The sequence below is a fragment of the Oncorhynchus clarkii genome, chromosome 14, assembly GCF_045791955.1.
Source record: "Oncorhynchus clarkii lewisi isolate Uvic-CL-2024 chromosome 14, UVic_Ocla_1.0, whole genome shotgun sequence".
Taxonomy (NCBI): domain Eukaryota; kingdom Metazoa; phylum Chordata; class Actinopteri; order Salmoniformes; family Salmonidae; genus Oncorhynchus; species Oncorhynchus clarkii.
Genome location: NC_092160.1, coordinates 21906101 through 21931957, shown reverse-complemented (window position 1 = coordinate 21931957; position 25857 = coordinate 21906101). Strand labels below are relative to the sequence as shown.

Sequence of the window (25857 nt, the reverse complement as noted above, 5' to 3'; positions counted from 1 at the left end):
CGGGAGAGTTGGAAAATGTGAAGAAACACATTTACACATGCAAATTAATACACACTTGTACATGTGTGAAATAGGACAAACATAAGGACCCACCAAATTATTTTTTCAGTTTCAATAGTTTATTGAAATACATTGTGAAAAATAGGTTGATTTTGACACCTACTCCGGCCAACAAGAAATTACATAGGCCTCTCAACCCCGTGTTTTTCATAAGGAATCTGTGCATCTTATCAACAACAGAGCACAATATTCCTTATATTATTTGGGGAGCTTGCATCCATTCATGATGCAATGCAGGCATGCTTAAAGCAACCATGTTATCTAGATGATTGTTCTTCCTTGGAAATCACATGCACCCAACCCAACTAAGCGCCAAAGAGCACACAACTCAGCTCCTTGGCCTTGGCTGGACTGCTGTTTCCCGTCTCTCCATAGCCAAATATAGACAGAGAAACGTAAGCTGTTCGCGCGCCCTGCTGGAGATCACCACGTGGCTTTCTTGTAGTCACCATTCACGTTGCTACGGCGACGATGCAAGCAAGGCTACGGTTGGTTGAGCAGTGATGACGTCAGGTGGATATCGGGAATTCCGTATGCACTGAGTGGAAGAAAAGCTGAGTTGAGAACTCATCAGAGAGGTCCGGAAAAAGTGGTAACACAACTAGCAAGAAACATTCTGTGGGACATGGCTTTTAATTATTTTACAGTTGATGTTATAGAAGTGTTGCCTATGTATTTTATTAAGAGAAAATTAGATGCAACCTTCGAAAGTGGTATCAAACCCAATGACCATACCTCAACCAATATTCATAAACATCAGATTTGAGAGCTACACCGCTGGGGGACAACTGATAGGCAGACTGCAGACTTGCACATGTAAGTTTCTTACACAGAATAATGTAGATGTTGACAACTTTTTACAATGTTTCACTGGAGATGATGATTGTGAAGGATGTTGGTGATTGTGGTTGTTACAAATTTATATACAATTTTCGAATTACATCAATACATTATTTTTTCCAGATAAATTTGATTTTGTACTGAATGACCTCATTTATTTGGACTTGACATTGCCAGCAAACAGGGCAGTTCGAATGTAGGGTTAACAAAAATGTTTTGTTTGCTTATGCTCCGGTCACATCCTTTTAACGTGGGTCAGTTAAAAGTAGAGTCTAGAATGGAGCTTGGGTTAATACTAACCTGCTTTGGCATCATTCTATATTTTTGTTTTGTCCATTTATCGTTCGCTGAGTTCATGTTTTTAGTGGAATATTGAGTTCATGCACTTACCCATCCTACAGGACTTATTTGACATAAGGAAATTGTATAACCGATGTAAACTTGATCATGTAACCGATGTAAACTTGAAGATGTTTGGGCAGTCCAGGGGCTGTTTCCTTGACGGTGGCTGTTTAAGAATGATTTAGGCCTGGTCTCTGCTCTAGCATCTGGTTCTGCAAAGTTATCAGCCTGGTGACCAACTTCACATGATGAAGGGGCCACGTGATAAAGGTTGGAAGTGAGGGAAAATCAGTGTGATCTTTCTCGCGTATGTCAAGTGAAACGTCTCACTTCTCTGCAGTTCTCATGCTGCAGACAGACACTCTCCACTGACTCGTACAGTGCTACTTCTCAGCGCGTATATCGATACGATCTGTCTGACGTACATGTAACTAACTGACTCTTGCAACATGCTACTTTCCTGGGTGTGTCTGACCCATTGGGTGTAGTAGACCTATGGCTGCTTTTCCTTGCTAAACTTTATCGGCAGCATGTCTGTGTCAATAAATACATTCTTAAATAAACCTTTCGTCTCAGTCCACATTGCTGTCCTTTCCCTGGTCAAGGTCGTTCTGCAACATACGTACTCTGAGTGACCTTATCATGGAGCTTTGCCATAGAAGGATCACTGACGCTGTGCGAACACACAAGCGGCTCAAATATCCTCCCTCCTCTCAATGTTTCCCAAGCCATTGAAGCCGCCAGCGGGCCGTCTTTAAATAGATAAGCACTTCATATTTGTGGCTGAGGGCTGTGGGGGGGGCACAACCTGAGTGTAACTGGTGTGAAATGGCTAGCTAGATAGCGTTAAAATCGGTGACGTCACTGGGCCTGAGACCTTGAAGTAGTTGTTTCCCTTACCCTGCAAGGGCCGCAGCTTTTGTGGCGCCATAGGTAACGAGGCTGTTGTTGATGTGTTCAGAAGGTCTCTGGTTCAAGCCTAGTTTAGAACATGGAGAGGGCCAGAAGCAATATTGTTACATGAGCAAGGTGCTTTTCAGTCATACCAGGTGAGGTGAGTCAGCAAAACAAATATACTTCTCTAATAGGGCTCAGAAGAGAGGTGGTTAGGCAATAGATGGATAGAAAGGGTTCCCACCAAGATCATTAATTGGAAATGACCCATTATTTGCTATGAGGACTTTTCAACTCAAGTGTCTTGCCAAAAACCCTAATTCAACTCCAACCCAGGTTTTGCACAGAAAGGGCCAGTTCGAACACTTTTACATGTCAACTAACTTTTGTGTTTGCATTTTCCCCTCTACAGAAAGTTAGCCATGTTCCCTGATGCTCTGGAGGCAGTTGGCAGGGTGGAAGGCTTGCCCCTGACCTCCCCCGCAACCCCAACCTTACCCGACCCCGATGAAGAGGAAGGCCAGAGGGAGGTTGTGCCGTGGACCAGTCCCAGGCGGAGGGCTGGCCGCTATCGTCACAGCCTGCAGATACTGAAGCCCTTCAGGATAACGCACAAGTAAGCACACTTTTTTTTAGGGCAGGGGTTCCCAAACATTTTGGGCCCATGACCCCATTTTGATATCTGAAAATTCTTGTGACCTCGAACATGTTTATTTTTTTTATTTTGGGCTATGACAGTCAATTGAAAAACATTCTAGCATTATTTCTGACTGTCTTCTCAACTCACCATCACATAAAATATATATATTTTTTATTTTTGGTATTTCTTACCCCTTTTTTTCTCCCCAATTTCGTAATATCCAATTGGTAGTTAGTCTTGTCCCATCGCTGCAACTCCCATACGGACTTGGGAGAGACAAAGGTTGAAAGCCACGTGTCCTCCGAAACACGACCCTGCCAAGCCTCACTGCTTCTTGACACACTGCTCACTTAACCCGGAAGCCAGCCGCGCCCGGCCCGCCACAAGGAGTCGCCAGAGCGTGATGGGACAAGGACATCCCGGCCGGCCAAACCCTCCCTAACCCGGACGAGTTCCCAGTTGTTTTGAACGCAACCTTAATACCCAGAGGGAGACGGCAGGCTATTCCCTTTGAGTCAGTAACCAAAACTCCTCTGTAGTGACCCATGAATGCATTCAGATAAATTTCACTCACCGGCATCGCAACTGAGCCAGAATCACAGTCAAACGGATTGGGAAGTAGGTACCAAAGTCAAAGTGCTCTTCCAAGCATTGGAGGTGAGCAGTCGTCCCTGTGGGACACTTATTGATGCTGTTTTTTGTTAGGAAACATGCACAGCCGAAGGGAAGGGGGCATGGGTCACTTTTGAAAGACTCTGTCCAATAAGAATTATTTCCACTGATTCGGTCACTTGTCTGTAGAATGTTTTTTTAATTTCCCCTGCATGCTTGCGTTCATTTCATTCAGTTTCCCAAATATGTCTGTTACGTAGGCAAGGAGACACAACAGTTCCTCTCTCAAAGCAAAAAAATATTTCAAACACTCCCCCTCGATAACCACAAAGCCTCAGTATGAAATAGAACGTTGTCATGCTCTGATATCATATCTCCACATAGCTTTGCAAACAGGCGTTCGCTCAGTGGATGTGGTAGTTTACAATCAAAGTTACCTGCTGCAGTATACAGTATCTCAGAGTTCTGTGCTCCGCTCTCTTGCCACCAGTTGCTTTTGGTGTATCATACAATGTGTCCATATGGCAGAGGGAGACACATTCATAACTTGAGTGCAGCGGCCTGCCCGCCATACATTTTTTAACAGTGCTATATGACAAAGGTATTGATTTGAGTTTGTGCCTCCCCACACATTGTTTTCAATTGCGGACGGTAATATCGAAGTCTCACAGCGTAACAGGCCTAGCCATTCACCGTGGGAATGATTCAAGTGCAACAGTCAAGTGAGGCCTTTTCCCATGATCTAAGGGAGCTCTCTGGTTGAATTTTTTCTTTTAGATTTTAATAATTTCGTTTCGATTTTTAAGGTTAACCACATTACAATGATTTTGAGATACAAAGACGATATTTAATATATTTATTTTTGTATATATTTCCAGAATTTTGGAAATTCTCCCACGACCCCATTTTCATATTAGGCAACTCCACATGGGGTTGCGACCCCTAATTTGGGAACCGCTGTTTTAGAGCCTTTACTAATTGGCATAAATCCTGCAATGTCAACATGAGACAGTGTGCCCTGCTGAGTTGTGAGTGTATAGGGTAAATGTCTGCATCCCAAATGGCACTCAATTCCCTTCATAGTGCAGTACTATAGGCCCTGGTCAAAATAAGTGCACTATGAAGGGAATAGGGTGCCATTTGGGACTCATCTATAGTCTTCCTGTTTCAAGCGAGCAGCAGGAGGCCATGATAAGGGAATTGACTTATCCCCCGCTAACAGAGGGCTCTGTGTTTGAACGCACACTGACTGATAAACTGTCCCTGAACTTTTTTCACAGCTCCCCAAGATTTCTATGAAGTGCCTGCAAACTGCTGTTCAAACAACGGTGGTTCATGATTCATCTTTCCCCGGTCAAAGTGAAGGTTCAGGGGCTCTTTTCTTTTCTCTCAGGGGCCAGTGTGTTCTCTCTATCTCTCTCCACCTAGCACCCAGATGATGCCTAGATTTTCACTCAGTCCGTTCTTTTCTGCTCCTGGCTTTCTCGCAGGCACCAGCACCCAGTCGACAACGCTGGCCTCTTCTCCTTCATGACTCTGCACTGGCTCACCCCACTCGCACGGAGGGCCCACAAAACATCCAGCCTCTCCACAGATGACGTATGGGGCCTATCCTGCCACGAGGCCTCTGAATTCAACTGTCAGAGGTGAGGCTATTGTCAAACATCAATCCCCAAGCACCCTATGGTCCATTGACTCTCCATAGGTTCAACAGGGTTATTATTTTGTATCTTATCAGAAACCCAATGTTTTCCCCTTCAACAAATATTTGATGAATCACTTGTCCTGCCCCTGTACGAGTTAAACCAGAAAACAGTAGTGCAGCCAAGGTTTCTCAAGGTAATCTCAGTGGACCTCCACATTTGCCGTTTGTGGGATTTCCCAGAGTCACCTTCCACAGAGGTTGATTGCCTGATTTGATGAACATCTTGTCACTTCCAGGAGAGATATGGCGGTTAGGGAGGGTGGTATTAATAGCCTAGGATTAGAGATTAGGGTGTTAGAGTTAGCCAGGACTAGCCTCGCTCAGTCTTGCCTACTGAGAGAACGGTTATGTCATTATCCCTTGTCCTCGCCTCAATGCGGCTGCCAAAACAGCATCTCAAGCAATCCTTTGAGTCTTGTGTCCTCACCCTTATGAAGGTGAATCTGTCATTCATGCATGAATGAATGAACACAAGAAGGACATATTAAATGGTGGATCATTTGTGACTCAAATCTTAAAACGACTTCCACATTTTGATCAAGAGCAGAAATTCCTGTCAGCTAGGCTTATAACATGCTATAGGGGACTACAGGAGAGAGAGGCATGAGAAGAGCTCGCATTATGTCCCTGGCCTGGGTCCAAACGTGGCCCAGAAAACGGACACAATGATATATGCTTGTGCCACGTCTGAGAAAAAGAGGTAGAGTGGAGGGTTTAACTTTGTGTTTACATGGCTAGAACAGTTACGTAACGCAACTACCAAAGAGCGGGATGGGAGACGAGCCAGAGAGCCCCTGGGAGAGCCCCTGGGAGAGTTGACACTTGAGTGCCAAAAGAAGGTGCTATTCATGAAAAGCTAGCAGACTAGCCCTAACTGCATTCAGTCACCACATTTGTTTTCTTAGGCAGGTTTTGTTTCTAAGGCTAGCCAGTACAAAGTGTTGCTGTTAGGCCTACATTTTGCAGCACCGACTTCTTATTTTATTACTTTCAGTATTATTAAGACAAGTGAAAGGTGATTTATAGATTTATAGTTTCTTTATGTGCATTTACACTCCATAGGTCACTACAAATAGACTCTAGACAGTGGCCGGGATTTATTTTGCTTGTATACCTTTTACAGGCTTGAAAGGCTTCTCTCTAAGTTAAACTGCTTGACGTATCGACCATTGATATCAATTCAAACCAAAAACTCCAATGGATATATATTTACACAAAGCTTTGAATGTTTCATTTCCTGCAAACCTCTCTCTGCATAGTCGGCTTAGTGTAGCTATAGTGTTAATTGTAATTTCTCACTCAGCTCGGAGGTAAATGTGAATTAAAGTTTGAATTATCTGCCCATGGGAGAATGTGCACAGGTTAGTGCACTTTGTATCTCTGTAACGTTTTTAATAAACTCATTAACACATCAATTAGATGTGACACCTGCTCTATCCTTCTCTTTTTCCAGCCATTAGGAATGATACATTTTGTCAAGGCATTTTTCCCTCTTTATGGGGAATTTACACACCGGTAAAAGAGTGCATTACCACATATTTAACATGCTTGCGTGTAATGCTCACGCGACTATTATCCTACGTGCCATCCATTCTCATCTCCATTGGGCTCGTTGGCCGTTTTTGTGATCAATCTGATCCATGATGTTAAATTAGTCTATTTCGTGTAAAATACTGGTATGAATTATGCATTTTTCCGAGATAATAATTTTGTCATCAAAGTGCTAATTTCCATCACCATCTTAATATTAGCTGATCTATCACCTTCATCTGTCTGCAGAGTGCATACTAATTTGGAAAGATGTACAGATACAGTGCATTCGGAAAGTGTTCAGATCCCATAACCTTTTCTACATTTTGTTACGTTACAGCCTTATTCTAAAATGGATTTAAAATATATATATCCTGATCAATCTACACACAATACCCCATAATGACAAAGTGAAAACAGGTCGAGAAATTTTTGCAGTTGTATAAAAAACATGTTTACATATTTATTCAGACCCTTTGCTATGAGACTCGAAATTAAGCTCATGTGCATCCTGTTTCCATTTATCATCCTTGAGATGTTTCTACAACTTGATTGGAGTCTATCTACATAAGGTCCCACAGTTGACAGTGCATGCCAGAGCTAAAACCAAGCCATGAGGTTAAAGGAATTGTTCGTAGAGCTCCGAGACAGGATTGTGTTGAGGTACAGATCTGCAGCATTGAAGGTCCCCAAAAACACAGTGGCCTCCATCATTCTTAAATGGAAGAAGCTTGGAACCACCGATACTTTTCCTAGAGCTAGCCGCTTGGCGAAACTGAGCAAATGGGTAAGAAGGGCCTTGGTCAGGGAGGTGACCAAGAACCCGATGGTCACTCTGACGCTCTTCATCCAACCTGACAGAGCTTGAGAGAATCTGATGGGAGAACAATGGGAGAAACTCCCAAAATACGGGTATGCCAAAGCTTTTGTAGCGTCATACCCAAGAAGACTCGGATGTAATCGCTGCCAACGCTGCCAAGTACTGAGGAAAGGGTCTGAATACTTATGTAAATGTAATATTTACTTTTTTTAGTTTTTCTAAAAACCTGTTTTTGCTTTGTTGTTATGGGGTATTGTGTGTAAATTGATGAGGGGAAAAAATTATTTAGAGGCTGTAACGTAACAAAATGTGGAAAAGGTTGAGGTCTGAATACTTTCCGAATGCACTGTAACTGCCAAACTAAAGGAAACACCAACCTTGTCTCTTAATAGGGCGTTGGGCTACCACAAGCCGCCAAAACCTTTTCAATGTGCCTTGGTAGAGATTCTATAAGTGTCTGGAACTCTATTTGAAGGACGTGACAATTCTTCCACGAGAAATTCCATCATTTGGTGTTTTGTTGATTGTGGTGGAAAACCCTGTCTCAGGTGCTGCTCCAGAATCTCCCACACATTCACACATAACACACACTCACACCCCTTAAACACCCTATGCTCCTTTGAGATCCCTCATTCAACATCACTGAGATCTCTTTTAGCGATGGTAGCCAAAATATTGGGCTACTGAGCATTTAATTTATAATATTTGGCCTAATTCCAATACTTCCAATGTATACAGCAAATAAGCACATTGTCACCATAAAAGGTGAATGATGGACGTTTTTCAGGCGGCGTTATAATGCTCTTTCACGCTCACGCAGGTTTACGATGTGTGTGATTTATATCAGAAGCATGCATCACCCCTAGATGGGACTGCCTTGCCTAGTTAAATAAATGTTAAATAAATAAAATAAAATATGGCGTGCGCCAAGTTTATAAATTGCAATATTTTTGTGTGTGCACAATCTTTGCAGAAATGGCTAATTATTTAGTGTCAAATTTAGGCAACGGTTATAAATGAGGCCCAGGTGTTTTTGCCATCCCTTGAATAGGAAAAGGTTAGAACTGGGTGAAGGCTAATCAGATCCTTTTGCCATGGTCTCCAGTTTCATCTGTCCATCTTAACTCCTCTCTCTTTCTCTCCCCCACCCATGGTCAGACTGGAGAACCTGTGGTATGATGAGCTGAAACAGAAGGGGAAAGACGGGGCATCACTGTCTCGCGTCTTCTGGAGGTTCTGCCAGACCCGCATGCTGGTTGCCATCTTCTCTCTCCTCATCACCATGGTCACTGGCTTCGTTGGGCCAGTAAGTACACTCCAAATCCCTCCTACTTCTTCTGCTGCAGCCCTCAATCTGCCTGCATACTGGCTCAGAGACTGGGGATGTGTTCACACATAATGCCATATTCCCTATGTAGTGCTCTACTTCTGACCAGGGCCTGTAGGACTCTGGTCAAAAGTAGTGCATGCTCCAGCAGCGGTCCCCATTGCACCATGGACCGTTCTCATATAGACAATATTTTCCAGGACCGGCTGTGGGATATCGATTAGGCCTACAAGTTTAGTATAGCTGCTTTTTCGTAACATTTTAGTTTAAGTAGGTCTAACGTGATACTATAAAAACATAAAGTGCATATTTTTCTCTAATAACCATATAATAAAAACATTGCAACACACCTTGACGCTGAATCAATGGGAGTCTTGAACCTGTTTCCCCGGCAACAAGACGGTCCCATCTAGGGGTGATGGGAGACATGTTCCTTATGTCCAGTCTACTCCGTAATTTCGTTTTTGTTGCCGTCATTGCGGAAAACCCCGTTGCGCAGAGATTAGGATGTTGGAAATAGAAGCAACGTTTTCAGTGCTTTTGTGGCTATCTCAGGATATTCAGCCTTGATTTTAATCCGGAAGGTCGGCAGAGGTGAAATTCTCAAACATACTTTGAAGGCCATCGTCATTTGCAACCTCAAGGAGTTGATCTTCTTCCTGCACGGAGATGGACAATTCACCTGGGACATTCACAAATGGGTTGAGGATCCATTCCTTAAGACTTTGTGGGTCTTTGGCGGTTGGGAAGTAACACTCGAACTCCGTTGACAGCGAAGCTAGATGACCGTGCACCAGCTGGGAGAAAGACGGCCCAGTCTAAAGTCTCCCGAAATCCCTGCTAATGTTTGGAACATGTCAAATATGCCCCTGTCCACTCGCCATCCCCACAGTTCCAGTTTGGCTTTGAATGCAGCCACTTTATCTGCCAACTTAAAGACAGTTGTCATTCTCCCCTGAAGTGGCCGATTTAGTTCGTTGAGCAGGTTGAATATGTCACACAGGTAAGCAAGTTTTGCGACCCATGCCTCATCTATGAAATGTGCTGCCAGTGGTGACTTTTTTTCTGAAAGAAATCTCTGCAGCGGCTCTCGTAACTCAAACACTCAGGCAATCCAGGGGGAGATCGCTTGCCAATCTCCACATACTGTGCACAGGGGTCTTGGAGCATGCGAGTCACCTGTTGCAATAAAGCCATATTTGAGGTAGGAGTCATATTTTCTATTGAATGAGGCTTTATTTTATTTATTTTTTGCAGCCTCGGGCTCTGCTATCTTTGCATTATAGTCATCTTCGGGCCTTTTTAATATCCTTTACCCCTTCCGAAGAAGCTCTCCAGCGACGTTTATGAGTTTATATTCATGTCAGCTAACGTAGCTAGCTAGTAAAAAGTTGGCGGGCAACACAGCTCACGCAGACCATGATGAACTAGCAGCCAGTGATGCCAACTTAGCAATTTTGTTTCTAGATTTAGCAACTTTTCAGAGAAACCTGGCAACTTTATTTCCAGACAGCACCTAGCTACAAATGTAGCTACTTTTAAAAAATGTATTTGGAACTTTTAGGAACTTTTGAAAAGTGACTCAAACGCTAAAATGCACACATTTTCCCTCTAAATGACACAAAAACGTTTTTCTCTGTCACAACACACGTGCCTGGCTGCAAAAGTGCATTGTGAGTGACGTCAGCAGCAGGCGCTCAGCTCGTGCACAGACAGCAGCAGCAATTTGCAAGTCATTGTTGGCTGGCTGACAGCAGCAGTAGTACAGGTTCGACGAGCCAAACCCAGTGAATATAGTTGGTCAACAAATGTTTGATCTTGAACAGAACTTACAACATCAAACAACATGTCTCAATCAAAATTGTACAGAAAAGAGTGGGAATCTGTACCTTAACAAAATGTCAAATCATATTTTTTGCCGAGATGGCCAGTCAATTTGAGTAACGTTATTGTGTATTCTACGTAATGACGCAGTTTTATGTCATCACGCAATGACATCACAACGTCATTTAGCAACTTTTAGCAACAAATCAACCTGCCTCTAGAAATTTACCCTGAAAATTAGTTGGCAACACTGCTCGCAGCGCGCACATTACTCATTCAAAATCTGTAAACTGTTGTGGGCGTGACAGAGATATTAGAGTGGTGAGAAAAGGACCAACAGACTGCAACACGTTCAACGTATTTACTGCACAAATAACCCATAATTGTATATAATTATTTTTTTATTTTACCGATTTAAAAAAATTATGATTTATCCTTTCCGTGCGGCCCGGTGGTGCGGACCGCTGCTCTACAGGGAAGAGATTTCCATTCGGGACGTACCTACCCTAGCTCGACTGTTTGAAAAAGCACTTCATCCAATTTCACGCTGGTCTGAAAATTGAAATGAAAACATACCCGAAGATTAGAAAGCTTTAGATGGTGAACCAATATTAATCCTCCAGTTTTAGATGGTGAAACCCATATTAATCCTCCAGATTAGCCATTGGTACCACGATTACACTTTGTCCCAGAAATAGGCTGTTATTTTCCAACTGCCACACTTCGGACTTCATTTTCCTACCTAAAATACCCCAAATTAGTACACGTGTGCCGATATTGCACCACAATGCGGGCGCTTATTACAGCCATATTAAACACAATTTCAGGTGAAAGGCAATTCAATTTTTGGGTTCCTTAACTGAGATATTGAATGGCTGTATTGTTTCCAACACCTCTGGCTGTTTATATGGATGTGTGGCATGCTACTGTACATGCTAGCAGCTTTCCTCATTCCACTAATTATTAACTGTATTTACAAGTTACACAATGAATCATTTGTCTCACATTCCTGCCTGGGTGCTATGTAGGCCTACTGTACAGATTTATATTGGCATAAATTGAACTATAGTAGCATTGGTAATCTTACTGTAATTACAATTTTGGACACCTGCACATTTTCAGACCTTGAGTGGTCTAATGTTGAGATGAGTTCATGACCCCAGTCAGTTGTTATGCACAGTGCATTCAAAGTATTCAGACCCCTTGACTTTTTCCACATTTTTTACTTTACAGCCTTATTCTAAAATTGAGAACTTATTTTTGGGTGCAAATGTATATAAGTATTTAGACCCTTTACGCAGTACTTTGTTGAAGCACCTTTTGGCAGGGATTACAGCCTCGAGTTCTTCTTGGGTATGACTACAAGCTTGGCACACCTGTATTTCTCCCATTCTTCTCTGCAGATCCTCTCAAACTCTGTCAGGTTGGATAGGAAACGTCGCTGCACAGCTATTTTCAGGTCTCTCCAGAGATGTTAGATTGGGTTCTAGTCCAGGCGCTGGCTGGGTCGCTTAAGGACATTCGGACACTTCTGCGCTGTCTTGGATGTGTGCTTAGTGTCGTTGTCCTGTTGGAAGGTGAACCTTCTCCCCAGTCTGAGGTCCTGAGCGCTCTGAAGCAGGTTTTCATGCAGGATCTCTCTGTGCTTTGCTCTGTTCATCTTTCCTTCAATCTTGACTAGTCTCCCTGCCGCCGAAAAACATCCCCACAGCATGATACTGCCACCACCATGCTTCACAGTAGGGATGGTGCCATGTTTCCTCCAGAAGTGACACTTGGCATTCAGGCCAAATAGTTCAATCTTGGTTGCATCAGACCAGAGAATCTTGTTTCTCATGGAGGCCGCTGTGTTGTTTGGGGACCTTCAATGCTGCAGACATTTCTTGGTACCATTTCCCAGATCTGTTCCTCGACACAATCCTGTCTCAGAGCTCTTTGACCTCACAGCTTGGTTTTTGCTCTGATATGCAATGTCAACTGTGGGACCTTATATAGACAGGTGTGTGCCTTTCCAAATCATGTCCAATCAATTGAATTTACCACAGGTGGACTCCAATCAAGTTGTCGAAACAAACATCTCAAGGATGATCAATGGGAACAGGATGCACCTGAGCTCAATTTTGAGTCTCAGAGCAAAGGGTCTGAATACTTATGCAAATAAGGTATTTCTGTTTTTAATTTTTAATACATTTGCTAAACTTTAAAAAAAAAAAAAAAATTCGCTTTGTCATTATGGGGTATTGTGTGTTGATGATTTTTCATTTTAGTTAATCCATTTTAGAATATGGTTGTAACGTAACAAAATGTGAAAAAAGTCATCAAGAGGTCTGAATACTTTCCGAATGCACTGTAGATCCGTATGGCTCAATCCCAAATGAAAGGGAAAGATGGGCACCATCTAATGTCATCATTTAAGACTGTGCCTATCTTTCCCATTGTCCTTCCAAAGTCTTCAGTTCACTCTGTCTGTCTTCCTCAATTACCTTATTGTATGTCTCTAATCTGGCTCAAAATGTTCCTCTTTCTGCCTACTCTCCTTCTTCCTCTCCCTCTTCTACGCTTCCTTTCTTACCTCTCCCTTTCCCACCTCATTCCCATTTCCAGGCTCTCCTGGTGCGTGCCCTGCTGGAGTATTCTCAGAGTGCGGAGGCCTGGCTGCCCTATGGCCTCTCCCTAGTGGCAGGGATCTTCCTGATGGAGCTCATGCGTTCCTGGTCGCTGGCGCTCATGTGGGCCGTCAACTACCGCACTGCTGCTCGCCTCCGGGGTGCAGCGCTCACATTCGCCTTCCACAAGATCCTCCGCCTGCGCAGCACCAAAGACATCAGTGCTGGAGAGGTGAGTGATTGTTAGCCTGGTCCCAGATCTGTTTGTGCCGTATAGGCAACTCCTATGGTCATTGTCATGCCTGGGCCCAAACAGATCTGCGAACAGGCTAGGGTGTTTGAGTGACGGTAAATTTCCGGAATTTTTCCATGGGAAGTTAAGCCCGGGAATATGGGGAATTTTGCTTAAATTTATCAAAAATGTAGCTTATAACAGTGAACCCTTTTTGTGTGATATGCATAAGGCAATTCTAGGTCTTGTGGTATATTTTGGTTAAACTATTCCCAATTCAATGGAATTGCAACCCTCTGCATGCACAGTGCATTCTTCCATCACATGTGCAGTGCATTCTTCCATCACATGTGCAGTGCATTCTTCCTCACATGCACAGTGCATTCTTCCATCACATGCGCAGTGCATTCTTCCATCACATGCGCAGTGCATTCTTCCATCACATGCGCAGTGCATTCTTCCATCACATGCGCAGTGCATTCTTCCATCACATGCGCAGTGCATTCTTCCATCACATGCGCAGTGCGCTCTTCCATCACATGCGCAGTGCGCACTTCCATCACATGCGCAGTGCGCTCTTCCATCACACATGTACAGCAGTGCGCTCTTCCATCACATTGCGCATTCTCACATGCGCAGTGCGCTCTTCCATCACATGCGCAGTGCGCACTTCCATCACATGCGCAGTGCGCTCTTCCATCACATGTACAGCTTATTCTCAATATCTTGCACACTAATGAGATGCTGTTGAGCCCATACTACTACACTGTCTGAGCCAAGGACTACATGCTTTCTGGTAAGTTTTTATTTCAATACTGGGTGGGGTGAATATATTTTATAGGACATACATTATTTTTTTGTTAACTAGTAAATAGTAGCCTACAGCAACGTGTGTTTAAATCCTTTCTAACTTGTTAACAATTTCTGCTAGTTAGTTTTTGCTACCATGTGGGTTTTAGCTTGCTTGAGCCTGCTAACTGAGTTTTAATTCACCTGTTTCCATACATGTTTAATTTGAAAACATTTCTTACAAAGGTGTTAAATAGTTCAGCAGTTAGATTAATCTGTAGATGGAATTTTATTTTTATTTTTTTACGTGTATTTTTTTTTCATCTTTACAGGAAAATGCCATGGGCACTATCTGAAGTGTGGAGACATTACACTGCAGCTAATGTAGAAGGAAAAGCGGTGTACATTTGCAAATACTGTCCCAAATCATATGTGAAGAATGCCACAAAGATGCAGAATCATCTGGCCAAGTGCATAAAGTTCCCTCAGCGCTCACAACAAGCAACCTCTGACAAAAGTTCCTCTATTTCTATTTGAGGTGAAAATGATGAATCAGATGAGTCAGAAGTTTTTTTTGACTCAAGGGAGGAACGTAGTCAGAGAAATGCTGATGAATGTCTTGCTCGAGCTGTCTATGCAACTTGTTCACCTCTGATGCTCACAGGCAATGTGTATTGGAAGAGATTTCTGAATGTTCTTCGCCTAGCATACACCCCTCCAACCAGACATGCTTTATCTACTCATTTTCTGGATGCAGAGTTCAAGTGAAGGTCAAAAAAATCATAGAGAAAGCAGACTGTATTGCAATCATCTCTGATGGGTGGTCAAATTTTCGTGGGCAAGGAATAATTAACTACATAATATCCCCCCCCCCCCCCTCAACCAGTTTTCTACAAGAGCACAGGCACAAGGGACAACGGACACACCGGTCTCTACATTGCAGATGAGCTGAAGGCAGTCATCATTGACCTTGGACCACAGAAGGTATTTGCACTGGTGACAGACAATGCTGCGAACATGAAGGCTGCTTGGTCTAAAGTGGAGGATTCCTACACTCACATCACACCCATTGGATCTGCTGCTCAAGGACATCTTGGCACTGAAGATGCACTCTACAAGAGAGCCAAGGAAATGGTTAGGTATGTGAAGGGTCATCAAGTTATAGCAGCAATCTACCTCACCAAGCAAAGTTAGAAGAATAAGCGCACCAGATTAAAGCTGTCCAGCAACACCCGTTGGGGTGGTGTTGTCATCATGATTGACAGTGTCCCTGAGGCGAAGGAGTCTTTCCAAGAAATGGCCGTACCACACACAGTCTGCTCATATGGACAGCCCCATCAAGAGGATATTCCTGGATGATGTATTTTGGGAGAGAGTGGTAAGCAGCCTGAATCTCCTGAAACCTACTGCAGTAGCCATTGCACGGATTGGGGGAGACAATGCCATCCGGTCTGATGTTCAGACTCTGCTTGCAGGTGTAAGAGAAGAAATTCATACTGCCCTGCCCACTTCACTGTTGCTCCAAGCAGAGGAAACTGCAGTTCTAAAATACATCAAAAAGCATTAAGACTTCTGCCTGAAGCCCATACACGCCACAGCGTACATGTTGGACCCCAAGTATGCTGGCAAGAGCATCCTGTCTGGTGTGGAGCTCAACAAGGCCTATGGTGTCATCGCTACCATGTCTCGCCACCTTGGCCTGGATGAGGGCAAGGTTCTTGGCAGTCTGGCGAAGTACACTTCCAAGCAAGGGCTTTGGGATGGAGATGAAATATGGCAGTCGTGCCAACAAATCTCATCAGCCACATGGTGGAAGGGACTTTGTGGCTCTGAGGCTCTTTCCCCTGTTGCCTACATCATCCTCAATCTCACCAACATCAGCCGCCTCAGAGTGCAACTGGTCCTTGTTTGGGAACACACACACCAAAGCACACAACCGGCTGACCAATACAAGGGTTAAGAAATTGGTGGCCATCCGGGCAAATTTGAGGCTTTTTGAGCCTGACAACGAGCCATCCTCAACAAGGTTGGAAAGTGACAGTGAAGATGAGGCCTCAGTCTGATGTTCAAGAGGTGGACATTGAGGAGGTCCAGGTAGAAGACATGGAAGCCTGAGAGGAAGACAACCACCGCTTTAGTTTCTAGACTATCATTTTATGTATGTTGAAAAAGTTTTTGGGAGATGCGATGGATCATTGGGGATCATTCAATATTCCCTTTTGTGGTTCAATGAAATCATCCCATGTGAAGAGTCAGCTCATTTAATTAAAGTTAAATTTGTAACTAAATAGTTTTTTATTTCAATTGGAAGGATTTAATCATTTGCAATTATGTCTACTTATGATAAAGGTTTCTGTTTCCATATGATATGGTAAATATATCCAATGCAAAAAAACATCTACATTTAAATGGTATTAATACTAATTTGCATATATTCCCGTTAATTCCCACGGAAAGTTTCCACCTCTGAATATTCCCCAAAATGTGCAACCCTACCCCACAGACACTGCCTTCAGTTCTGAAAGTGAAATGCACTTCTAGTGGTTACATTGTAGGTGTGTCTCAGATAACAAATAACTTTGTATTAGTTTGATTGTTTGTTTCAATTAAAAAAATAAAATCCTCTGTCGTGCCAATGTCTCAGCCCTTTGTCCATGCTCTACTATTGTAGCTTATTTTCATTGCAACATTTCAGGATTCTGTGGGTTAATTTCATTCTCTTTGACTCACTATGTCCTTCTGAAGTAAATGGTCTGTTCAATGTGTCCACTAACATTCTGTGTCAATGTCCCTCCCTACAGCTGATCAACATCTGCTCCAGCGATGGCCAGCGGGTATACGAGGCAGTCTCAGTGGGCTGTCTGCTGGCCGGGGGCCCGCTGGTTGGCATCCTGGGTCTGTCCTACACTGCTTACTTTCTGGGACCCACTGCACTGGTTGGATCAGCCATATTCATCTTCTTCTACCCTGCTATGGTAGGAAGTCCTCCATGTCTCCTAACAAAGGAATGCACACCTTATGGAAAACAAAAGTGCTGACTAACGAAAAAATGTGAACCGATGTCTAAAGGAAAGTTAGGAACAAAGCTTTAGTTACTGAAAAAAGAATACACTATGAAAGTAAACATTATTTTGACAGCAGTGTTACTTGGAGCATGATTCCTTTGAACTTATCTCATTCTAAGCACTTAATCATTCATGAATTGTCTTTCCTGATTATAGTATTAGTGATGAACTGCATCATATTTCCCCATAACTGTAGAACTAAAGTGAACGTCCTTCACTTCACAGACCGTTATCCTTTACAGCACAGCCTGTTAATTCCCCTTAAAAGGGTTTAGGGGAAGTTAAAGGGCGATTCTGCCATTTTTCAATCTCATGTTCTTCATCTCCAGCAGTAAACCAGTGTCTACACATGCGAAAACAGCTTGCTTCTATGATCTGTGGTTAAAAAGATAAGAAAAAAGGTCCTAAAAAGGGCTTCTCTGTGGCATCACAGGGTAGGTTAAAAAACAGTGATTTTCAAAACCTGCAACGGATTTCTAGGGAGGGTATTTTCTTGCTCCCCATGTCACCGCAAATCTGTGTTTTGAAAATCACTGTTTATATAATGTTTTAACTTTCGAGGATGTCATCGGGTACAACTTTTTTCAAACTTGATTTGTTTCTACGAAACATAGTTTTGCACTGTTTTCACATAGGTTGACACTGGTATTGTGCAGGAGATAATGAAATTGTGGTGGAGTTGCACTTCAACTTCCCCAAAACTCTCCGCCTGCCAATCTCCTGTCGACTTTGCTGTCTTTCAATTGAGTTAGCTTCAGCCTGAGCCTGCCTGTTGGGGACCTTTGCCTTGATGTGGAAGCCGTTTATAGCCTGTTCCTTGCAGTAACCCTGCCGTACAGCTGATGCAATAGGGCTGTCTCTGCATCCCAAAAGGCACCTTATTCCCTATACAGAGCACTACTTTTGACCAGGGCCCATGGGGCTCTGTTCTAATGTAGTGCAATAGGGGAAACATAGGGATGTAGACTGTCTGCCTTCATTTCCCTGTTACGACACTCACATTTCTCCTCTGTTACTTATTTTCTTGCTTCTCTCTATCCGGGACAGATGCTGGCTTCACGTCTCACAGCGTATTTTCGTAAGAAGTGTGTGTTAGTGACTGACCAGCGCGTGAGGCTCATGAATGAGATCCTCGGCTGTATCAAGTTCATCAAGATGTATTGCTTGGAAAACGCTTTCGCTCAGAACATCCACAGTGAGTGTTTGGTAACACTTGTGCGCACACACACACACACACACACACACACACACACACACACTGGGCTTGTATTGTTTTTTTTCTGGTCAGGTCACTTGGTGAGGATAAACACCAGACCACAGTCATATTGTTTATAGCACGGGGCCAGTGACTCAGCAGTCATCATGTTGTGGCACGGTGCCAGTGACTCAGCAGTCATCATGTTATGGCACGGGGCCAGTAACTCAGTAGTCATCATGTTATGGCACGGTGCCAGTGACTCAGTAGTCATCATGTTATGGCACGGGGCCAGTGACTCAGTAGTCATCATGTTATGGCACGGGGCCAGTGACTCAGTAGTCATCATGTTGTGGCACGGTGCCAGTGACTCAGTTGTCATCATGTTATGGCACGGGGCCAGTGACTCAGTAGTCATCATGTTATGGCACGGGGCCAGTGACTCAGTAGTCATCATGTTATGGCACGGGGCCAGTGACTCAGTAGTCATCATGTTATGGCACGGGGCCAGTGACTCAGTAGTCATCATGTTATGGCACGGGGCCAGTGACTCAGTAGTCATCATGTTATGGCACGGTGCCAGTGACTCAGTAGTCATCATGTTATGGCACGGGGCCAGTGACTCAGTAGTCATCATGTTATGGCACGGGGCCAGTGACTCAGTAGTCATCATGTTATGTTATCAGTAGTCATCATGTTATGGCACGGGCCAGTGACTCAGTAGTCATCATGTTATGGCACGGGGCCAGTGACTCAGTAGTCATCATGTTATGGCACGGTGCCAGTGACTCAGTAGTCATCATGTTATGGCACGGGGCCAGTGACTCAGTAGTCATCATGTTATGGCACGGGGCCAGTAACTCAGCAGTCATCATGTTATGGCACGGGGCCAGTAACTCAGTAGTCATCATGTTATGGCACGGGGCCAGTAACTCTGCAGTCATCATGTTATGGCACGGGGCCAGTGACTCAGTTGTCATCATGTTATGGCACGGTGCCAGTGACTCAGTAGTCATCATGTTATGGCACGGGGCCAGTGACTCAGTAGTAATCATGTTGTGGCACGGTGCCAGTGACTCAGTAGTCATCATGTTATGGCACGGGGCCAGTGACTCAGTAGTCATCATGTTATGGCACGGGGCCAGTGACTCAGTAGTCATCATGTTATGGCACGGGGCCAGTGACTCAGTTGTCATCATGTTATGGCACGGGGCCAGTGACTCAGTTGTCATCATGTTATGGCACGGGGCCAGTGACTCAGTAGTCATCGTGTTATGGCACGGGGCCAGTGACTCAGTAGTCATCATGTTATGGCACGGGGCCAGTGACTCAGTAGTCATCGTGTTATGGCATGGGGCCAGTGACTCAGTAGTCATCATGTTATGGCACGGGGCCAGTGACTCAGTAGTCATCATGTTATGGCACGGGGCCAGTAACTCAGCAGTCATCATGTTATGGCACGGGGCCAGTAACTCAGTAGTCATCATGTTATGGCACGGGGCCAGTAACTCTGCAGTCATCATGTTATGGCACGGGGCCAGTGACTCAGTAGTCATCATGTTATGGCACAGGGCCAGTAACTCAGTAGTCATCATGTTATGGCACGGGGCCAGTAACTCTGCAGTCATCATGTTTGTGACAACTGTCCCCGAGCTATAAACATGATAACTCATAAGTCATCATGTTTGTGACAAAGGGCCAGTGACTCTGCAGTCATCATGTTTATAACAAGGGACCAGTGACTGCAGTCATCACGTTTATGACAGGGTCAGTAACTCTGCAGTCATGACGTTTATGACAGGGTCAGTAACTCTGCAGTCATGACGTTTATGACAGAGGGCCAGTAACTCTGCAGTCATCATGTTTATAACAAGGGACCAGTTACTCAGCAGTCATGTTTCTAGCACAGGGCCAGTGACTCTGCAGTCATCATGTTTATAACAAGGGGCCAGTGACTCAGCAGTCATGTTTCTAGCACAGGGTCAGTGACTCTGTAGTCATCATGTTTATGGCACGGGGGCTAGTGACTCTGCAGTCATCATGGCACAGGGTCATTGACTCTGCAGTCATCATGTTTATGACAAGGGGCCAGTAAGTCAGCAGTCATCATGGCACAGGGGCTAGTGACTCTGCAATCATCATGTTTATGTTACAGGGCCAGTAACTCAGCAGTCATCATTTTTACAGCCCAGTGACACAACAAAAATCATAATACTCACTTCCTGTTTTTGCGTCTGGGTTAGAGTGATTATTTCCAGCTGAGAATGCGCCTCTCAAATTCGTACTTCCTTTATTTGACTTTATTTACATTTTCTGCTCTGTTAGGCCAATTCTCTTTCAATTCCAGTCAGTCTAGGAAATTCAACCCGTTACCTGAAATCCATTAGTTCAAATCCTCCAATCATCAATTCAAATTAGATTCATCCCCGGAATTGACCCGGCAACTCCATTCCCGTTAGGTTCCATTGGCTGAGATTCCTTCCATGCCTTCCCACATTACACAAGCCCTGATTGGATCACTGCGCCCAAAGTTTAATTTGAAAAGCGTTTAAAGCTCTTTGATACCTAAGACCTGCAGAGGGTTGTTCCACTTAGAGGAGATTGAAGAATTAGAGAGGGAGGGGGGACATTTCTCACGAGGCTCTGCCTTACATTGTGGATAAGAAACGTGTGGTGCTTTTAATCATGACTGTAATTAGCCAGGTTGGACTCATATCCTCATAACAGCCCGCTGTTTGGATAATAGTGATAATACCTATTATTATGATCATTATTTGGACATTCATCTTAAGGGCTATCGAGTTTCATATCAGGAGTTCTGATATCGTTCTTTTCAGTTAGTGTTAGTATATGGCCCAATTCCACCTGCTGATAAAATATACATTGTATATGTAGCAGCTTCTACAAAGGCAATCCAACAACACTGCTGTGAGTCCCTGGAGAATAATATGAAATGTGTTTTAGGAGGAGTGCAGTCATGTTATAGCTTTCCTGGAGCACGTAGTAGCCTTGGCTGTGTTAGAAAGAAACCTTTGCTTGGAGCCAGAGTGCACTGAATGGACTGTTGAATGAAGCAGCCAACACATGCATTTAGAAGATGTACACAATCATGGATGACAAGCCACTTGACTTGGACAACTGCCAATGGCCCACAATTTTAAAAGTCCATTTCATACCATTTATGGCCGTGAGGCCCAACTTGTCTCTCTTATTTCTGGCCATGACTGTAAGGGACTCTCTCTAATGTTGTTTGGGGCTGAATATAACTGTACAGTGCCAGGGGTAAATTCCTGAAAGACTACAGTGGTAATACAAGAGCTCATTGTCTCTTTTCTGTCTGTGCTATCTCGCTCTGTGTGTCGCTCGCTCTGTGTGTCGCTCGCTCTGTCGCTCGCTCGCTCTGTGTGTCGCTCTCTGTGTGTCGCTCTCTGTGTTGCTCTGTCGCTCGCTCTCTGGCGCTCTGTCGCTCGCTCTCTGTCGCTATGTCGCTCGCTCTCTCTGTCGCTCGCGCTCTGTCGCTCGCGCTCTGTCGCTCGCTCTCTGTCGCTCTGTCGCTCGCTCTCTGTTGCTCTGTCGCTCGCTCTCTCTGTCGCTCGCGCTCTGTCGCTCGCTCTCTGTCGCTCTGTCGCTCGCTCTGTCGCTCGCCCTCTGTCGCTCGCTCTCTGTCGCTCTGTCGCTCGCTCTCTGTCGCTCTGTCGCTCGCTCTCTGTCGCTCTGTCGCTCGCTCTCTGTCTGTCGCTCGCTCTCTCTGTCTGTCGCTCGCTCTCTGTCTGTCGCTCGCTCTCTGTCTGTCGCTCGCTCTCTCTGTCTGTCGCTCGCTCTCTCTATCTGTCTGTCTGTCGCTCGCTCTCTCTATCTGTCTGTCTGTCGCTCGCTCTCTCTGTCTGTCTGTCGCTCGCTCTCTCTGTCTGTCTGTCGCTCGCTCTCTCTGTCTGTCTGTCTCTCGCTCTCTCTGTCTGTCTGTCTGTCGCTCGCTCTCTGTCTGTCTGTCTGTCGCTCGCTCTGTCTGTCTGTCGCTCGCTCTCTCTGTCTGTCGCTCGCTCTCTCTGTCTGTCTGTCGCTCTCTCTGTCTGTCTGTGTGTCGCTCTGTCTGTCTGTCTGTCTGTCTGTCGCTCGCTCGCTCGCTCTCTGTCGATCGCTCTCTGTCGCTCGCTCTCTCTGTCTGTCGCTCGCTCGCTCGCTCTGTCTGTCACTCGCTCGCTCTGTCTGTCTGTCTGTCGTTCGCTCTCTCTGCCTGTCTGTCGCTCGCTCTCTCTGCCTGTCTGTCGCTCGCTCTCTCTGCCTGTCTGTCGCTCGCTCGCTCTCTCTGTCGCTCGCTCGCTCGCTCCCTCTCTCTCTCTGTCGCTCACTTCCTCTCTCTGTCGCTCATTCTTTCTTTCTGCCTCGCTCGCTCTCTGCCGCTCTCTGCCTTGCTCGCTCTCTGCTGCTTTCTCTTTCTGTCCCCCCCAGTGGTCCGATCTGAGGAGAGGAGGATACTGGAGAGGGCTGGTTGTGTTCAGAGCCTCACAGTGGGCGTGGCCCCCATCGTCGTGGTGATCGCCAGTGTCTGCACATTCACTCTACACATGGCCCTGGGTTTTGACCTCACTGCTGCCCAGGTAAACCCCTCCACTCAGCTGTCACTAACTTTTCAAGAGTCAAGTGACTTCAATATCTACCAGTAGCTTCTTTTGTTTGTTTCAATAGAAAGCTCCCCAGTAGCTTTTAAATATGTGGAATTCCACTTAATGTGAAATTACTTGACCACTTTGTTGCTCCCTTCAGGCCTTTACTGTTGTTGCAGTCTTCAACTCCATGACCTTTGCCCTCAAAGTCACGCCCTTGGCTGTACGAGCATTATCAGAGGGTTCTGTGGCAGTCAACCGATTTCAGGTAATTGAAAGACAGATGAGATTGTTGTACAAAATTGGGAATGATTGTAGCGTTCAGTGGACTGTTGTCAGCATAGCACTTCTAAATAGACATGTACATTCATTAATCTTCTCCATATATCATACAGTATATCATATGTCAACAGAGACTCTTCTTGATGGAGGACCGAGAGGTTGTGTTGGCCAAAACGGACGACCCGATGAACGCCGTGGAGTTCCGGTGCGCCACATTGGCTTGGGAGAAGGCCAAAGCTCCCGCCAAAGCCACCCCCGTCCCCAAGAAGCAGTGCAAGAGAGGTGGAATGCATCGAGTACTGCGCAAGGAGAAACTGAGCTTGTATATCACAGCAGAAGAGGGTAAGGGAAACAACGAGGGTCCCAACGGACAGAGTCTCCTTACCCACATGGAACAGGAGAGCCCCCAGAGCACCATCTCCTCTACCCAGAGCTCCATCATCCGCCCACCGCTGCACAAAACCCTACATCGCATCGATCTGCGCGTCAAGAAGGTAAACTGCTTGAACAAGCACCATCAATCAGACAGGTGTATTCACATGTGCACAAAACAACCCTGATTTACATTCATACAAGCCTACACAAATGCTTGTACACATAGACAAATATATGCATGCACGCACACATGCAAACCTGCACATACACACACACACACACACTAAAGCAGTGTTGTTCAAGGTCTGGGGGGAACGCAGTGGGGTTGGCTATTTATTTATGAATACAATTGGAACAAAGAAATCAGAGGACAGATTATTGTATTCAAACATTTTTGAAAATTGTATTTATTTTTTGTAAATGTATTTTGTATTTAGTAAATGTATTTTTTGGTTTCTTTCATATTGATAAGATATGAAAATGTAATGACTTGACGGTTATTTGTTGATGTAAAATATATACCGTTGAAGTCGGAAGTTTACATACATTTAACTCATTTATCAACCACTCCACAAATTTCTTGTTAACAAACTATAGTTTTGCCAAGTCGGTTAGGACATCTACTTTGTGCATGACACAAGTCATTTTTCCAACAATTGTTTACAGACAGATTATTTCACTCTCTCAATTTCAGTGGGTCAGAAGTTTTACATACACTAAGTTGACTGTGTCTTTAAACAGCTTGGAAAATTCCAGAAAATGATGTCATGGCTTTAGAAGCTTCTGATAGGCTTATTGACATCATTTGAGTCAATTGGAGGTGTACTTGTGGATGTATTTCAAGGCCTACCTTCAAACTCAGTGCCTCTTTGCTTTACGTCATGGGAAAATCTAAAGAAATCAGTCAAGACCTCAGGAAAAAAAGTTCTAGACCTCCACAAATCTGGTTCATCCTTGAAAGCAATTTCCAAATGCCTGAAGGTACCACATTCATCTGTACAAACAATAGTATGCAAGTATAAACACCATGGGACCACACAGCCGTCATACCGCTTTGGAAGGAGAAGCGTTCTGTCTCCTAGAGATTAACGTACTTTGGTGCGAAAAGTGCAAATCAATCCCAGAACAACAGCAAAGGACCTTGTGAAGATGCTGGAGGAAACCGGTACAAAAGTTACTATATCCACAGTAAAACGAGTCCTATGTCGACATAACCTGAAAGGCCACTCAGCAAGGAAGAAGCCACTGCTCCAAAACCGCCATAAAAAAGCCAGACTACGCTTTGCAACTGCACATGGGGACAAAGACCGTACTTTTTGGAGAAATGTCCTCTAGTCTGATGAAACAAAAATAAAACTGTTTGTTCATAATGACCATCGTTATGTTTGGAGCACAAAGGGGGAGGCTTGCAAGCCAAAGAACACTATCCCAACTGTGAAGCACGGGGGTGGCAGCGTCATGTTGTGGGGGTGCTTTGCTGCAGGAGGGATTGGTTCACTTCACAAAATAGATGGCTTCATGAGGATAGGAAAAGTATGTGGATATATTAAAGCAAAATCTCAAGACATCAGTCAGGAAGTTATAGCTTGGTCGCAAATGTGTCTTCCGAATGGAAGAAGCGTGTGTGAGCAAGGAGGCCTACAAGCCTGACTCAGTTACACCAGCTCTGTCAGGCGGAATGGGCCAAAATTCACCCAACTTATTGTGAGAAGCTTGTGGAAGGCTACCCAAAATGTTTGACCCAAAAACAATTGAAAGGCAATGCTACCAAATACTAATTGAGTGTATGTAAACTTCTGACCCACTGGGAATGTGATGAAAGAAATTAAAGCTGAAATAAATCATTTTCTCTACTATCATTCTGACATTATTTCACATTCTTAAAATAAAGTGGTGATCCTAACTGACCTAAGACAGGGAATTTTTACTCTGATTAAATGTCCGGAATTGTGAAACTGAGTTTAAATGTATTTGGCTAAGGTGTATGTAAACTTCCCACTTCAACTGTATACAGTACAAGTAAAGTTTGGATACCTACTCATTCAAGAGTTTTTTTCTTTCTTATTTGTACTATTTTCTACATTGTAGAATAACAATGAAGACATCAAAACTATT

The 25857-nt window shown here is 44.3% G+C and overlaps 1 protein-coding gene across 1 annotated transcript in view; it reads left to right on the top strand.

Annotated features, from left to right (window-relative positions):
- The first annotated feature begins 597 nt into the window (after positions 1–597).
- Positions 598–25857, top strand: part of LOC139366413 (ATP-binding cassette sub-family C member 5) — a 52768-nt gene continuing 27508 nt past the window's right edge. The window contains exons 1-10 of the mRNA XM_071103869.1: positions 598–876; positions 2549–2752; positions 4879–5034; positions 8602–8749; positions 13199–13432; positions 17023–17196; positions 18334–18481; positions 22931–23079; positions 23246–23353; positions 23499–23861. Of these exons, the coding sequence (XP_070959970.1) occupies positions 2559–2752; positions 4879–5034; positions 8602–8749; positions 13199–13432; positions 17023–17196; positions 18334–18481; positions 22931–23079; positions 23246–23353; positions 23499–23861 (1674 nt within the window). The 5' untranslated portion in view covers positions 598–876; positions 2549–2558. The remainder of the gene's footprint in view (positions 877–2548; positions 2753–4878; positions 5035–8601; positions 8750–13198; positions 13433–17022; positions 17197–18333; positions 18482–22930; positions 23080–23245; positions 23354–23498; positions 23862–25857) is intronic.